This window comes from Myotis daubentonii, chromosome 2, assembly GCF_963259705.1.
Source record: "Myotis daubentonii chromosome 2, mMyoDau2.1, whole genome shotgun sequence".
Taxonomy (NCBI): Eukaryota; Metazoa; Chordata; class Mammalia; order Chiroptera; family Vespertilionidae; genus Myotis; species Myotis daubentonii.
Window position 1 is genome coordinate 193542616 of NC_081841.1, and position 16915 is coordinate 193559530.

General features: G+C 54.9%; 1 protein-coding gene across 2 annotated transcripts in view; it reads right to left on the reverse strand.

The window, feature by feature from the left end:
- Nucleotides 1-270: 270 nt before the first annotated feature.
- The window catches only part of GAS6 (growth arrest specific 6), a 48627-nt gene continuing 31982 nt past the window's right edge, over nucleotides 271-16915 (reverse strand). For both annotated transcript variants that reach the window (XM_059685204.1, XM_059685203.1), the window contains 9 exons: nucleotides 15439-15561; nucleotides 14520-14641; nucleotides 12691-12809; nucleotides 12172-12361; nucleotides 10017-10181; nucleotides 8642-8810; nucleotides 4717-4889; nucleotides 1912-2140; nucleotides 271-827 (listed from right to left, as the gene is read on the reverse strand). In XM_059685204.1, coding sequence (XP_059541187.1) covers nucleotides 673-827; nucleotides 1912-2140; nucleotides 4717-4889; nucleotides 8642-8810; nucleotides 10017-10181; nucleotides 12172-12361; nucleotides 12691-12809; nucleotides 14520-14641; nucleotides 15439-15561 — 1445 coding nt within the window. In that variant the 3' untranslated portion in view covers nucleotides 271-672. The remainder of the gene's footprint in view (nucleotides 828-1911; nucleotides 2141-4716; nucleotides 4890-8641; nucleotides 8811-10016; nucleotides 10182-12171; nucleotides 12362-12690; nucleotides 12810-14519; nucleotides 14642-15438; nucleotides 15562-16915) is intronic.

The window sequence follows — 16915 nt, forward strand, 5'->3', positions numbered from 1 at the left end:
TTCCATTGACCCCACTGCCCCGCTAGGAGGGCGTCCGGGGCCAGACGGCCCCTTCCCCAGGGAGGTGGCTCATCTCTCTTACAGAGCCCAGCTGCCCCCGGGCCTGGAGCTCAGGTGGGCGCTGGGGGATGCCGGCGAGTGGGCAGAGGTGAGGTCCGTGCACGAGGCCCCCCTCGGCCTCAGACCCTCAGCACAAGTCCGTCCTTCCGTCATTTCACCCCGAGCTGCTGAGCACTGACGCTGCAAGGAGCAGAGGCTGCCAACACAGAGTTAAAAAGGTTTCTGTAAATAGTTTATTTCCCCATACTTTTAGGTCAGAAAGAAGCGTTTGGTAATAAAAATAACAGAGAATTATGTTCCTGGGTCCCCTCGGGCCTGCGTGGGCCCCCTGCCTCCACCCTCAGGCCGGCTCCTCGGAGCCCAGCTTCACGCAGGGCGCTCTGGGGGTCGGGGTGTGCTTCTGGGTCATTACATTAGTCTTCTCAACTATTTACACATATATTACAAGGTAAAGAAGGTCTCAAAAGAAACTCGGCTCGCGAGGAGGATTCAGTGTTTCGGGGAGCTGCTCGCGGGGCGGGCTGGGGTGACTGCCACCTTCCCTTCTGGCTTGTTGTGAAAAGAAAGCGCGAGGCGTGCTCTGTGGCCGCTCCTCCTGCAGCAGCGGTCACTCTAGGGGCTGGCCGGCTTGACCGGGGGACAGGAGTGCGACGTGATGTCGCTGTGCTTGTAGGCGGCCTCGTCCAGGTCCAGCGCCTTCTGGTTGACCTCTAACGTCATGCAGCCGCGGTAGAAGGCCGTGACTGGCGCTGAGGTCACCGGCACATCTGGGCCAGCGGGGAAAGAACAAACACCGTCTTAGGAGGCTGGGCTCCCCACCTCGGCATCCCCACTGCAGCGCTCACTGGCACCGCGGGGCCTTCTCAGTCCCGGCCTTTCTCTCAAGGGCACTGATTCCTTTGACTCCAGAACATCACCGTCCCTTGTATGTGCCCACAGGCAAGCACTGACCATCTGCCAGCCAGGCTCTGGCAAGAAACCCTCCTTTGCCCCACAAGGAAGTGCACACAGATAGTCAAGTCAGTTAAATAAATATTATCTTCTTGGCCCGAATGAATCACTCATGCTGCAGGGCCGCCGGGCCCTCTCACCCTCTTCAAAGCTTTGTTTATGAAAGCTAAATGGGAATTTGTGTCTGGTAGCCAAGACCGCGATCCTGCTATCCCCAGCAAGTGAAGACCTGCGGGGCCACGGGAGCACGTGGAGACTGGCTTACACATCATCAGCACCTGGCCCTCGTCTGCCTTTTTACCACTTTGCCCTGATCACTCGGCTCATGGCAGGCCCCAGGGGCAAGGACACTCTCCATCTGATCAGACACAGGTCCAGCCCGGCCTGTAGGAGGCAGCTGTGCACAGCCTTCCCCTCTCGGCCCCCCTGCCCGACTCAGGAGGGACTCGGCTCACTGCTGCAGCAGCTGGGCACCAGGCCTCAGGGGGAAGCCGGCCTGGGGCACTGGGCACCTGGCTCCAGCCTGCTCTAGGTCAGCTGGGCCTTCCCATGGGCCTTGGCTGGAGTCACTGCCTGACGCATGCCCAGCTGTTTGCTTCTGGAGGATGCAGGGGACGGGGGTGTGGGGGGGGGGGAGGTGGGGGGTGGGGGCAGGTTCAGGCTGACGCTTGTTCCCAGGGATATGGTCTCAGTCTCAACCGATAAGCTGCTAGGCTGGTGTTGCTGAACATGAACGCTCACAATGCCAGCCAATAAACCTACTCGTGTTCTCTCTTGCTCTAAAATAAAAGTGCATCTCAGTGCAGAAACTCCTAGGCTCAGTTTGGGGCAAGTGAGTCGGGGGTGGTCAGAACAGCCAGTGCCCCCACCTCTGAGCCTGCAGCCCACAGGGAGCCCTACCTGGCAGTCCCCCGACGAAGGTGAGCAAAGGGTCCTGCAGGCGCCTCCCGAGGACGGCCAACCTCTCCTGCAGCTCCACGGGGCTCACTTCAGTCTGGCCTTTGGTGCCGTCAACAGCCAGGGTGGCCCCTCCCTTCGTCACAGAGATGGTCACCACATGCTCTTGGCTGTCACAGACCTTGATCTCCATCAGGGCGAGGGTGACGTTCTCCACAGCCAAGATGACCAGCTGCAGGGCAGAAGCACACCTGAGCACCCAGGGGTGGTGGGGGGTGCAGCCCGGCAACCACCCGGTGTGCCCTGTCCTGGGCTGGCGGCCTGCTGGCCTTCCCCATGCCCTGCGCCCTCCGTGGGGGCAGGGGTCTCCTGCGGCCGGGAGGTATCACAGGAAGCCACCGCACAGAACAGTGAGGGTGGGCAGCAAACATGAACAACCCAGCAGGCAGCGGACTCTGCAGTCTAGGGTGCTCATGGCGGGCAGGACATGCCTCTGACAACACGGGCCAGCAACACTGACAACACAGAACAGAAACACACTCTATAACGCGGGTCAGAAACACACTCTATAACACAGGTCAGAAACACACTCTATAACGCGGGTCAGAAACACACTCTATAACACGGGCCAGAAACACACTCTATAACGTGGGTCAGAAACACACTCTATAACACGGGACAGAAACACTGACAACACAGAACAGAAAAACACTCTATAACACGGGCCAGAAACACACTCTATAACACGGGCCAGAAACACACTCTATAACGTGGGTCAGAAACACACTCTATAACACGGGCCAGAAACACTGATAACACAGAACAGAAACACACTCTATAACGCGGGTCAGACACACACTCTATAACACGGGCCAGACACACACTCTATAACACGGGCCAGAAACACACTCTATAACACGGGTCAGAAACACACTCTATAACGCAGGTCAGACACACACTCTATAACACGGGCCAGACACACACTCTATAACACGGGCCAGACACACACTCTATAACACGGGCCAGAAACACACTCTATAACACGGGCCAGAAACACACTCTATAACACGGGCCAGAAATACACTCTATAACACGGGTCAGACACACACTCTATAACGCGGGTCAGAAACACACTCTATGATGCAGGTCAGAAACACACTCTATGATGCAGGTCAGAAACACACTCTATGATGCGGGTCAGAAACACACTCTATAACACAGAACAGACACACACTCTATAACACGGGTCAGACACACACTCTATAACACGGGTCAGACACACACTCTGACAGAAGAAACCCTCGATAGCACAGGCAGTCTTGCCCTCGCCACCCCGCCTGGGTGGTGACCACAGCTGTTTATTGCAAACACCGGGAACTGCTGTGAACGTGCGCCTGCGCCATGGTGGTGGTGAGGGCGTCTGGGCGTAAACCGAACCGGTCAGTGCCTAGTCCTGGTCAGCAGAAGAGCCTGACTGCCTTTGAAGACAGGCTGACTTGAACCCGCACCCCTGAGCGTCAGCAACGTTCCCTGCTTTGGACAGATCTGAGGGAATAAAACCTACTTCCAGGGCCTCAGCTGTTCTCTAAGAAAACAGTCAGCCCCAAGACCAGAGATAGTTGGCTTAGCGTCGGGGGACAGTAGGGCGTGGTGGGGTCTGTGTTGAAGTGGACAGGACAGGCTGTGTGGAGGGGCAGCTGTACTCAGAGCTCTGTTATACTGTGTTCCTGACCCATGGTATAGAGCAGTGATGGCGAACCTATGACACGCGTGTCAGAGATGACACGCAAACTCATTTTTTTGGTTAATTTTTCTTTGTTAAATGGCATTTAAATATATAAAATAAATATCAAAAATATAAGTCTTTGTTTTACTATGGTTGCAGATATCAAAAAATTTCTATATGTGACACGGCACCAGAATTAAGTTAGGGTTTTTCAAAATGCTGACACGCTGAGCTCAAAAGGTTCGCCATCATATACCATGGGTCAGAAACACCCTCTATACCAGTGATGGCGAACCTTTTGAGCTCGGCGTGTCAGCATTTTGAAAAACCCTAACTTAACTCTGGTGCCATGTCACATATAGAAATTTTTTGATATTTGCAACCATAGTAAAACAAAGACTTATATTTTTGATATTTATTTTATATATTTAAATGCCATTTAACAAAGAAAAATCAACCAAAAAAATGAGTTCGTGTGTCACCTCTGACACGCGTGTCATAGGTTCGCCATCACTGGTACAGAGTGTGTTTCTGGCCATGTTGTTAGAGGCGTGTTCTGCAGCATGAGCCCTCCAGGCTGTAGGGCCCGGCTGCCTGCTGGGATGTTTATGTTTGCCGCCTGCCCTTGCTGTTCTGTGTTGGTGGCTTCCAGAGAACAATGTTCTCAGAGGGTTTGCGCATCTGACTTTTCAAGAGAGACTGGAAATCTGAATTTGTTAGTGAAATCACCCGATTTAAATATGAGCAACTAATTCAAATAGTTCTAAACCTCAGAGCTGGCCAGCTGTATAGACAGGAAGGTCGTCCCATCACACAACTGCCTCGAAGGCCCCTGGCCTCCCCAGGCCACGCAGTTTAGATGGACATTGTGTCAGGGGATCTATGTCAAGTGTCCCCAAGCCAAGTGTGGCTGGTTCACTCTGGTGAGAGACGTGTGAGGGTGGGACAGAACTTCCAGGGACAGGGGATGGGTGACCTGACCCCAGGAAGGGCGCTGGGGCCCTGAGGGTGGACAGCCCCAAGGGTTGCTTGCTGGATGCTGGGGCAGCCCCTCCAACCTGGGGGCGGATGGGGAGTGGTACCTGCTTTTTGAGCTTCTTGGTGGAGTGGTAGTCGACCAGGGCCACGGAGAGGGTGACAGTGTGGTTGTCACCCACCAGCGCGAACAGCACCCCCGTGTCGGTGGCGGGGCGGATCCGAGCCACGACCTCTATTTCCCAGGTTGTTTCCGTCCCAACGTCCGGCGATGTTCGTGCTGCAATGAAGGCGGCGCATCAAGAGGCCATACAAACGCGGGAGAGATGGGAGTGAGCAGAGAGCACCCGCAGTAGCCCCAGCCCTGCCTGGCGCTGCAGGAGCAGGTGGGGAGCCGACCAAGAGCTCAGTGCTGGGCTCTTAAGAAGCCGTCACTGTCTGAGCCAACAGCCCTCAGCTGCAAAGTGACAGGACAACTCGGGCACTTGATTCATTCAAAAGGCACTGGGGCCACTGAGGGCAGCTGCTTCCTTCCTGGCCATGCCAGTGCCCTGGTCTCCCGAACATCCCTGAGAATGACCACAGACTGGACAGGCAGGGTGCTGTGTGGGCCCTGGGCTCCCTCACGGTCTCTCCTGCAGGACTCGCCTCTTCCCCAGAACGTGTTGGAGGCACAGCCCCAGTCCCACTGCATCTCAGCTGTGGCTTTCAGGCAGTTCTACAAGGTTGGCTGCACTTTGGAGAGTTCAAACTGCAATGCAAATATGAGCTGCCACGGGCATCATCCCAACAGACCATATGCAATGGTGTATTCTGAGCTGCAGCTTTTTTACTATTCCAGTGCCTCAGTGGAGTGATTTTTATTTAGATGCATCATATGTCATATAGAAGTGATATGATGTACCACACATGACGCATCTAAAGAAAATCTATACTAATAAAAGCGTAATATGCTAATTAGACTGGACAGTCAAATGACCTTCTGGACGACCTTCCGGACGAAGCCGGGGCTGCGAGGGCCAAGCCCCTTGCATGAACTTTGTGCATAGGGCCTCTAGTATGTATATAATATGCCTATATCTTACACACACAGTTCCAAAAACCACATTTTGGTGGGAAGGGCTGGATTGTGGTTCTTGGAGGGCAAATACCACCCCATGTTTCCTCCTTATGTTTGAATCGCCTGCTCATGAAGAAGCAAGAGAAAGCCTCTGCCCTCATGGTTTTCCAGTGTTTCTATCTCACAGGAACTTGAAAATCCTGCTGGAGGAGCGTGTTCAGGCGGAATGACACTGAAGCAATGCTGCACACGCTCGAGCTCAGGTGAACCGAGGGTGAATCGTGACGCTGTTTCTGTCTCCTCCCCACTGGACTGTGAGCTCCTCGAATTATCTGTGGGTCCCGTCCCTAAGTGGGGTCCACTATGGTCCGTTCTCAGTAACTGTCCATTGAATCGAGTGCACACAGAATTTAAAAATAATTATAGATCTTATACACACGCGCGTGCGCACACACACACAATTTTCCTCTGTTGCCAAGTTTTCCCTTTAGTTGTGAGGGAAGTGAGAAGAGAGTTCTCTGGTGTGTGAGTTTCCCCTGTGATGGGGTTTGGGCCCACGGGAGGTTGTTGGAGCTGTTGAGGGCACCAGTGCCTCAGCCCTCCTTGGGAACTGTCCTTGGGCACCGGCTTCTCGGACCTCGAGACCTAGCAAGTCCACACGGACTCTGAACTACTGCCAAGTGAGAGAAAGAGTACAGAACCTGATTTTCCAATGAGTCCTTCTGTTATAAAGTGGACACTAAGGGTACAGCTCAACACTCATTAAAAATGCATAGATTCTGAATACCGTTTGCACTTTGCTGTCACAGAATTTACAGATTAAACCACACAGCAGACCGGGCCATGTACTGTCATGGGAGCGTTTGCAGCCACTGGAGGTTATGCCTGTGACGTCTCTTACACCATGAAAAATGTTTAAAATTTAAGTGAAAAAAGAATTAAGCGTTTTATATTATAGGATTTAATGTTAAACATTGTACCTCGCTTTGTATGTATAAAGATGAAGACTAAAGGAATCATGTATGTATTATCTTAGGAGGTACAATTAGGAGTGAATGGTTCTTTTTTCCAAAATACCTTTAATGACACAGTAATGCTCTGATCATTAAAGCAAAGATACAAGGGGGCTGGTGATACAGGGTCCTGAGAGGATGGCCTGTCTTGCTAAGGAGGGAGGAGCATTCTCACCTCCTCCAAGCTGGATGGGCCCTCCTTGAACTCAGAGGCCCCGCTGCGTGCCTGGGGTGATGTGTGGAGATGAGGTCTGAAGGAGGGAGCATGCTGCTGGCCTTGGGCTGAGGAGCAGGTGAAAGACCGAGTGTGGAAGTTTAACTATAAAAGGCCCAGGGTTTAGGAACAGGGAGGGGCTGAGGCACCCCAGTGGCACTCTTGCAAGGTGGGAATGAGAGGCAGGGCAAAGCCAGAAATGGCCCCAGGAGAGATGGCGTTGCAGTGATGCAGGGACCCTGGGCAGCGGTGGAAAAGGGAGCATGAGGAATTCCCACAGAGCCTGCCTGGACCAGGGTGCGGGCCAGGAGCCAGAGAGACGCAGGAAGCACCCGTAAGAGCCATCACACAGAGAAGGCTCTGGACGGGGTGCCCTGTGGGCTCCAGGGGGCAGTGAACCCGCCGGACGAGCTTGCACAATTCTGTGAGTGTGTATTTTCCTGGGCCAGGATGCATGGCTCTCCTAGCATCCCCAAGCTCAGAGCCACTCTGGCCTCTGAGCCCAGGCACGGTGACGATCGAGGGCTCCAATTGGGGTATGCTCAAGAAACAAAGGTTGATTTTAAACCTATCTAAGGAGAAGATTAGGGAAAACCTTGTGAGTATGGAATCAAACCACGGAGTTGCTTAGCCATCCACCACCATCCAAATCACTCTCGCCACATCCTCAGAACAGTGTTTCTATCATCGGGTAATCGATAACGTGACTTGGGATGTGAATTCATTTCCTGTAAAGTTTATGTTTATGGGAATGCTCACTTGTCAGCATGTTAGGATCATTTGTTCTTATTGTAAATTGTCGCTCACTTGATAATAAAGGGAAAGAGGTAGCTGTGTTGTGTTTTGTTTTAAGAAATTGGGCCCTGCTTTACAGAAGCCAGGAGGGCCTCTGGGCCCACCCTCTGCAGCTACCCTCACTTCCTGGACGCTCGTGACTGAGTTACTGATGAAGGAGGGATTCCCAGCTGACCTCAGCCCCACCCCTCACCATCCCCACCATCCCCACACAGCTCAGTGTGTGCCAATGGCATCAGGGCCTCGCCCGCCACTCCTGCCTGCCTCTGTCTGCCCCGTCTCCCGCCTTCTTCCCGTTGTGCAGTATCGCACAGAGCGTCACCTCCCTTTCAGGGTGCCTTCTGTCTCCAGGTGTAAAAGAAAAGCTCCTTGGCTGCTTTCAACACTGGCTTGGGAGCCTCAATTCTTTTGGGGGTGACAGCCTTCTGGGCAGTGTCTGGGCTAGGGCCACGGGCCTCTAGTCATCCCCCCCGCACCCCACCCCCCCGTTCTCCTCTTTCTTTAACACTTGGGCTCCCTGAAGTCCCCTAGTCAGCCGCACTGTGATGTTCAGATACCGCCCCCTTTGAATGCCTCGTGAGTCACCGGAGATGGCAATGCCAAGTACACTTCTGGGAGCTTCTCCATCCACTTGGACAAACCCAAGCTTGTCTCAGAGCTCTCTGCAAAGGCCCTCTTAGAGCCCTCCTGTCCTCCCCAGCCTCCCCAGCTCAGCCACCACGGCACCAGTGTGTGTGTGTGGGGGGGCTCTTCTCTCCGGCTGCCATTTCTTCCTCACGGGCTAACTCAAAACAGGCCCGAGAGGTGGGGCCTGCGTCCCCTGCCTCCGGCCCCACAGCCCATGGTGGGCTCGGCTTGCCCCCGGCACTGCCATCCCAGGTAGGAGGCTGTCCCGTGGTTTTCCATTGCCTAGCATCTATCGGCTTCCCCACCTAGGAGCCCGGACTTACCATAGTCGAGGCTGTAGAAAGCAAACCCACTGCCCGGGTAGAAGGAGCCTTTCTCTGTCACAGAGAAGCACTGCATCTTCGTGTTCATTTTCACTGTTTCTTGGATGGTGGTGTCTTCGCCGTTCATCAAGTTCCAGCTCCTCATGCAGCCATCCAGGCGGGGGTTTATCTGGAAAGACAGAGAAATCCAAGTGGTTTCCTCACAGCCACCGTCTCCCAGACACCACGAGGAGAGAACACATGGCGGGTGCCACCCTCGTCAGATGAGCGGGGCACCCTCTGGCTCAGGCCCGTGGAAATCGGCTGCAAGATGGCCAAACCCTACTTGTGGAGGCCGTTTACTTCACAGAGGGGCACTGTCCTCGACAAACGACTCACTGCAGAGCCCCTCTGAGCGTGGCACACACGGTGGGCCCTCCTTCCCTGCAGTCTGAGAACGCAAATCGTGTCGTGAACCCCACCTGCTCTGTCTGCATCGGTGGCCCCACTTACCAAACAGAGTAAGGAGCACTGGCCACTAGCTGAAAGGATGTGGGGTGAGGCAGCACTTATACCACAGTTGTGCCTGGTCTTCCTACCCGGCACCCGAAAAGCACCCACGGATGTAAGTCCCGGCGCCAGGAATACTGATTCCAGCCCGGCCACCCACTTTGTAGATGGTCTTGAGCAAATCAGGGCACCTCAGCTTTGGTCTGTAGAATGAGGAGGCATAAGGGATGTAACTGGTAACTGTGGGAAGAAAGCCCTGGAATGGGGCTGGTCCTGGAGGCCGTGGGTAGGACAGGACGTCCCTCCCCTCCCCTCTGGAGGGAAGATAGTGCTAATACCACCCACTATGCAGAACACCAACTCATGACTCATATCTGGTGTGGAAACCATCGTCACAGTGCCAAAGACTCTGGCCCCGGACATCAGCATGCTGGGAGAGGGAGAAGCACAGATGAGGGGCGAAGGCACGTGGTGCGGGGTGCGGTGGGAAGGGCAGGGCTCTAAACCTGACCAGTACTGACTGTCCGTTAGGCCTTTTCCCCTATGAAGATTCTGACAAGGTCAACAACCCAAATGTTCTTAGGAATTGTCCGAAAAAGCGGATTGCTCTTTTCGTTAAAGAGTAATTTCATTGTGTTTTTATCTCCACTGCAAAATTGACATTTTTGTTATCAACTCAGATGAAAGCTCACATGAGTCTCATAGGAAGTGATGGTTGAGATAGATGCTATCCGTTGCACCTGCTGCTTGTTCACTTCTGGGAAAACTTGACCTTTCTCCGGTCCTTCGCCCAACCTAGTTAACCCTAAGCACAGGGCGGCTCACAGTAACCCTTGTCTTCAGCCCGACCCCAGGCCCCGACCCCAAGGGCGAGTGCCATACTTACAGGCTGGACGAGGTCTTTCTCCTTGAAGGGAATGCCTCCCACGGTGAGGTTGAGGTGGTACAGGCCCCTGACCTGCTGAAACAGATCCCCGGCCACCACGATCTTCATCACGGCATCCTTGTTCACCTTGATGACCAGACTCTGCTCCAGCTCCTCAATGGAGACCTGGGGAAACCAGCTATGAGAGTGGGAGTGTGCCATCTGAGGGGCACCGACCACAGGGGACCACGCTCATCACCACCCAGGACCACAAGACACCCCACCTCAGATGACATGCCCGTTACCCACACCTCCTCCTGGCCTCCGCATGCCCACACAGCCTCCATGTGGCCGGTGGTGTGGCTCAGGTCTGATGGGCTCCCTCCCAGCACTGCTACCCATCCCCCACTCCCGCCCATCCTCTCCCTACAAGGGAGCCCAGTTGGAGCCATTTATCTCATCCAGTGTCTCTGAGCACTTCCCTAAACCTCAGCCAGGGAGTGGGAACTGTGGCTGACATGACAGCCCTGATGTCACCACCCCACTGGGTCAGCTCTGAAGTTATCACCCCACTGGGTCAGCCTTGATGTCACTGGGCCAGCCCTGATGTCACCACCCCACTGGGTCAGCTCTGATGTCACCACCCCACTGGGTCAGCCCTGATGTCACCACTCCACTAAGGCCAGCCCTGACATCACTGTGCCCCCATTTTGGCCCTTCTTATTCTTAGCTGTGCACCATTGAAGGCAGGAAAACACATTTTATTTCTAAATCTCCAACACTTATCTCAGAACATGGCATCCACTAGATGCTAAATGAACACATGAGTTCATTCTATGACTTTTTATTCTTTTCTACTTTCTGTGTAGAAAATATTTTAAAACCTATCCCTCTATATACCGTGTATCTTCCAGAAATCTAAGTTTCCTCTTTGGCTAATGTGGAGAAACATTTAGGTACTTGGGTCTGAGTTTGGTCAAAAGAGCGTGGTGTCTGTGTGTGGGGTGCCGTGGGGGCAGGGACTGGTTGGAAACTGTGAGCAGATTGGAAAGAAATCGTCCCTGAGCTGACTCTGCTCCTCAAGGACCAGCTCCTTCTTAGGGTGATGGTACCTCTGTCGACCGCCTGGCCATGCAGGCCCCACTTCCTCACCTGGGCACCGTGCCCAGCCACCCAGGACCCCTCACACCCACAGCCATGGAGGGAACACCTGCTTCAACCCGTGTTGAAGGCGGCTTCCTTCCAGATCTATTGTTTTATCTGCAGCGTCGCCGCTTTGGAGATACTTGCACTTTAAGAGGTTGGGAGAGAAGGAACTAAGTAGTACTTGACAGGATGGAAATATTAGCAAACATCTAAGTGTTTTCATTCACAGAGGCTGGGCGACTTTTCCATTTTATCTCCACTTGTAAAGGAAAAGAGAACGTTTTCCTCATTTCTCGTTCAAGTGTTTACTCTTCAAGGCCCACTTCCAACTATGGAGCCTCTGAACTGTTGGGGGGAGCCTGCGGCACCCCAGGCTGCTTTGCTCCGGGCGTGGGAGGCAGGACAAAGCAGAGTGCTCCAAAGCCAACATCTGGCGGGACAGCTGCCTCCAGGTCAGGTCTCAGCAGGACTTTCTCCATAAAGAGGCACCCAAGGGTGATTTCAGCAGGAACAGGGCAGACACCAGAAGCCAGAGCCCGGGACGGTGTCAGTGTGTCCATCTGAGCCTGCCTTTTGCTGAAAGGTGAGCTCCTGGAGCCTGAACGGCCACGTGGAGGCGGAGCAGGTGCCTGGACCCTGACCAGGGTTTCTCAGCTGTAACACTATTAACAGTCTGAACCGGAGGGTTTGCTGCAGTGGGCATTCTGTGTGCTGCAGGGTATCTAGCAACCTCCCTGACCTTGACCCAGTGCCAGGGCCCCCTACCCACAAACTGTGTCTCCAGATACAGACACATGCCCCCTGGAGGGATTGCGCCTGCTGACAGTCATGGCTCTCGAGGTGGGAGCCATGCTCTGATCACATGATGAGACAATGCCCCATCAGACTTCAAGTTTTGGGGGGCCAGAGGGCCTGTCCTGCCAGGTGCAGTACCCACCAACTGTTGAGTGTGTGAGAGAATGAGTAACTGCCGGGGCCTTATCCCAGGAGACCCAGGCTGGCCCAGGAGGGGTCGTGGGGCCACGCTCACCGTCTGCCACATGCCGTGGTTGATGATGGGCCCGCTGCTGGTGACGCGGCCGACGCCATGGTAGCGGAGCTGCAGCTCCAGCCGCCCGGCCCGCAGGCCCAGGACGATCCAGTTGCTGCCTTGATGGCCTCCAGCAAAGAAGAGGATGCCTTCGGGGTCAAAGGTCCTGAAGTCGAACTCGGCCACCAATCTGAGCGCGGCACCGAGACACAAAGTGGTTAGACGCAGGCCGGTGAGAGCCCAGACTGGCCCCAGCAAGAGAAACAGGAAAGCAGGCCGTGTCCCGTGGCAACCCCTGCCAAGCCCCCACAGGCAGCCGGGGCAGAGCGCCTACGGGACGTGTCTTGCTGTCGCGGACCCAGAGCCCAGCATGAAATCCGCACTGTGGCTGAGTCTGTGCCCAGACCGAGCTGATAGCCAGGGCAGCCAGGACCTTTCTAGGTGTCACCCTGGGAACATGGGGAGCGGAGCTATCAGCCAGCCGTTTCCCAGGGGCCTGCTGGGGAAGCCCCCTCTCACCTCGTGGGCTGCAGCCTTTTGAAGCGCAGTCTGATCACCGGTGTCCCACTGAAGATGCGGCCCAGGTACAAGGACTTCACGCTTTTGGCCACATTGAAAGGCACACAGGGCAGAATGTCCTGTGGGAACGGGCGCGTCAGGCAGGGGCATGCCCTGGTTCAGCCCCTCTTCTGGCTCAGCCCTCCGTGTCCTGCCACTCACCCCGCCCAGCGAGGGCCCTGGCGCACACATGGGTAGTGCGTGGCGTCAGGGCTTGATTCCTGCTACAACCCCTCAAGATTCTGTGAGAGCCCACCTTCCGTGTGGGGCTCCCAGGTGAGGCTGGACCCAGTCTCCCCGGAAGCCTCGGGCTCCTGCGCTCCCGGTGGGACCCCCTAGAGCACTTCTCCCTGCTATGCCACCTTCCCTGCCCATGTTCCTTTCCCTCTTGTTTTTTTAAAATTATGAAATATTTCAAACCTACACAAAGTCTAGGGAATCGTAAAAAGCAGCTACAAAATATTGTAAAATCAATAAAATATGGAGCCCTGGAGGCTGGTGTTTCTGGATAGCTGCCATCCACTAACATTGGTCTCCTGATGCAGTGGTTCTCAACCTTCCTAATGCCGCGACCCTTTAATACAGTTCCTCATGTTGTGGTGACCCCCAACCATAACATTATTTTCGTTGCTACTTCATCACTGTAACTTTGCTACTGTTATGAATCGTAATGTAAATATCTGATATGCAGGGTGTATTTTCATTGTTCGCGACCCACAGGTTGAGAACCACTAGGAGCAATGGTTAAAACGTTAGCGTTCTGGTCGCTGGAAAGCGTTTGTATGCTTTCGTTGATTAGTCAGACCATTTTCTAGGTTTTGTGTTACTTGTCTGGGCATGCGTTTCATTTTTTTGAGGAATTCTTCATAGATAATGATATGGTAATTGTGATTTCAAAAAAATCATCAGTTGAGCAGTATTTGGAGACTCGAGCTCCCCTGAAGCTCCTCTTGACCAGGTTGCATGAGTCAGTGTGCTTTGTTATCCCCGTTGTTCCTCTGGTTACTGGAGGCTGCTCTACAGTGCAGCTTCTCCCTGCCAGAGGGACACTGCGGGGTGAGCCCCGCGGGGGTGGTCAGGGGCCAGCCAGCGTCAGGAGGCACTGACCGCACATCCAAGGAACCTGAGTCAGGAGGCTCAGAGGGCACACCTGGGGAACCTCAGAGTCAGGAGGCTCAGAGGGCACACCTGGGGAACCTCAGAGTCAGGAGGCTCGGAGGGCACACCTGGGGAACCTCAGAGTCAGGAGGCTCGGAGGGCACACCTGGGGAACCTCAGAGTCAGGAGGCTCGGAGGGCACACCTGGGGAACCTCAGAGTCAGGAGGCTCGGAGGGCACACCTGGGGAACCTCAGAGTCAGGAGGCTCGGAGGGCACACCTGGGGAACCTCAGAGTCAGGAGGCTCGGAGGGCACACCTGGGGAACCTCAGAGTCAGGAGGCATAGATGACACATCTGAGGAACCTGTGGGGCAAGGATACATCATATCCGTGCCAGCAATGCACGCTGCAGATCCACACCACCTGGTCCGTGGTGGTGTAGGGAGCTGCTGTAGTGATCTCATAGATACAACCAAACCCCTGGGGTGGGACAAGCACGTCTCCCACCCCACATCTCTCCATGTAGCCCCAAGCACACTAGGCCTTTCAGCAAAAGCATTTCTCCCAGCAACCCTTCCACCAGCTTCTAAAGGACAAAAAAAGAAAAAGAAAAAAAGAAAAGAAGAGCCTGCTTGGACAGTCCAGTCAATTGAGAGCAAGGCCAAGCGCCCTGGCTTTAGGTGGGTGCTACCTCGCAGGTGTTCATGTCCCGGGACAGCTTGAGGCCCCCGCGTCCGTTGCAGTGGCAGGTGTAGGTCCCCGGGGAGTTGACGCAGGCCTGCTCACAGCGCCCCTCCGTACACTCGTCCACATCTGTTGGCCACAAGGGAAACGTCCCCACCTCACTTTGTGCAATTGCACACACTTGCTCTCTGATCACATCCATGGCGTGTTCACTGTGACTTGGGAGGCACTCACCTCCAAGCTCCCACTCCCAGAGGCCCCACCCCGGCCTCCCAACTCCCACTCAGCACCAGGCCCGCGGCCCCAGCGTCCGACCTGCTCTTTCCTAGGGGAGCAGTTACTGTACGAAGTGAGGGAGGATGCTAGGATAAGTGAGGCCTACCACGCACTCCCAGGTCAGCAAACAATCTCGTCTGTACGACGCTTGGCTTGAAGGTTCGGGGGAAGGTTTGTGCCATGGACAGTAGTCCCTGGAGTGTTTGGGGGTCTCGAGAGTGGATCTGGGAGCTGGAGGAGGGTGCGGGGGCCGGGACCACCCTATCATCCCCCTCAAGTTTTGGGCAGCTGCCAGGGCACCAGGCAAGAAGCTGGGGAGAGAGAACATCTCTCTGAGCTCCCCGAGGACATGGCTGGGCTCAGCAGGGAAGTGAGAGCTCACAGGCCTGACCCCAAATACAGCTGGTTGAGTGGAGGCTGGAGAGAAGCCCCAGGAGCTGCAGGAGCACAGGCATGGCCTTGTGTTGTTTATCTCTGTGTCTGTGGCATGTTGGAGAAGGTGCCCAGCTGCATCAAGAAGCCCATGTGTGTGCATATGTGTGTGGTGCACACATGTGTGGCGTGCATACATACAGTGCACATGTTTACATATGTGCAGTGCATGCATGTGTATGTATGTGTGTGGTGCCTGCAGCGGCTGGGATGGGTACCTCGGCAGGCCTTCTCCTGGGAACTGAATGCGTAGCCCTCGTCGCACAGGCAGGAGTAGGAGCCGGGCAGGTTCTTGCAGCGCGCCTCCCCGCAGGCATCCGCATCTGCACATTCATCTATGTCTGCAAAACAACCCAGAGGACCACGGCTGTGTCCAGATTGACAGGGAGGATGCAGCCGGCCTAGGCCGCCCGTGGTGAGCCAGGAATGTACTGCCGCCCTGCTGGCAGGCTGACAACAGGCCCCTGAGAGCACCCTGGTCCCAGGTTCTGCTGGTCCTGACCCTGCCCTCTTCTTCTTCCTCCTCCCCCCTTCCTGCCTGTCCCCTTCTTTCCATCCACTGGACTTTTCAGCCCTAGGCCCAGGAGTGGGGACTGAGGATGGAAGGGCTTTCTGATCAGAGTCCCGACCGAAGAGGTCCATTTCAGACACTGGAGAGAGCACTGCTTGGCCAGAGGTGTGCACAGAGTTATTGTTTAATTCAAATAATTGCAGCACAGGAAGGTAAAACAGCACCCCCTGGGGCCTTTTGAGCTGCAGCCCCACCCTGCATCCCTGGAGCCCTTGCTTTCCCCGGGGCACCCTGGACTCATCTCCACCACCAGGGATGGCCTCCATGCTCCTCACACTGGGCTCTGTCTTTTGGAAACCAAACCTCAGTAATGACACATCACCAAGGCTCTGTCCTGCTACTTCCACCCACTCTGCCACTGCGGCAACCCAAAACCCTGCTGTGAAAAACCCATTCCCTTCAGCAACAGAAGGAATATCTAGAAAGTGTTGGTTCTAGAAAATGTGACTGTTTCAAATAACATGTGATTCCTCCTATGGCTACATAAAGGCCTGTATTACAAAGCTTCCCAACTATTCCTAATTTCTTTACAAGGATAGTTTACCAACAAACACAGGCTTTCAAACATGAACCCGGTCAGACAAGCCTGTCAAACTCAAAGGCTAACACGGGCCAAATAAATGAGGCAGGCGGCCCACAGCCCTCGGCCCGCGAGTTCGACATGCTTGCTGTAAGACCTTGCTCACAGATGTAAGAATGAGCCAACACCAACAGCGCGCGTTCCCCAAGAGAAAGTGTGTAAAACAGCCGGTTCTCCTGTGTCAGTATGGATCTGTGGTGACGCTTCTGAACCTGTATTTCATTTCAGGAGCCAGGCTGGCCAACCCCACATCGGGGAGCTGAGAAACCCGGCTTCCCCTCAGCAAGTGCATGGTGGGTGCAGACTGGCACCAGCCGCCCCAGGGACACGGGCAGAGCCCCCGGGAGCGGGGAGGAGACGGCTCTTCTGGGTGAGCACCCCGTGTACACTTGCGGCTGCCCCGACCCAGTGCTGGAGCAGCCGCCCAGCACCAAGGATGGCTGGTCGGGCAAACTCTGACCATAGCAGATACTATCCTGCTGGCCGCTCCAGGATGCCCTGCACAGGGTCCTCAGGCCCTAGCTGCCCCAGAGCCCCTGGAGGC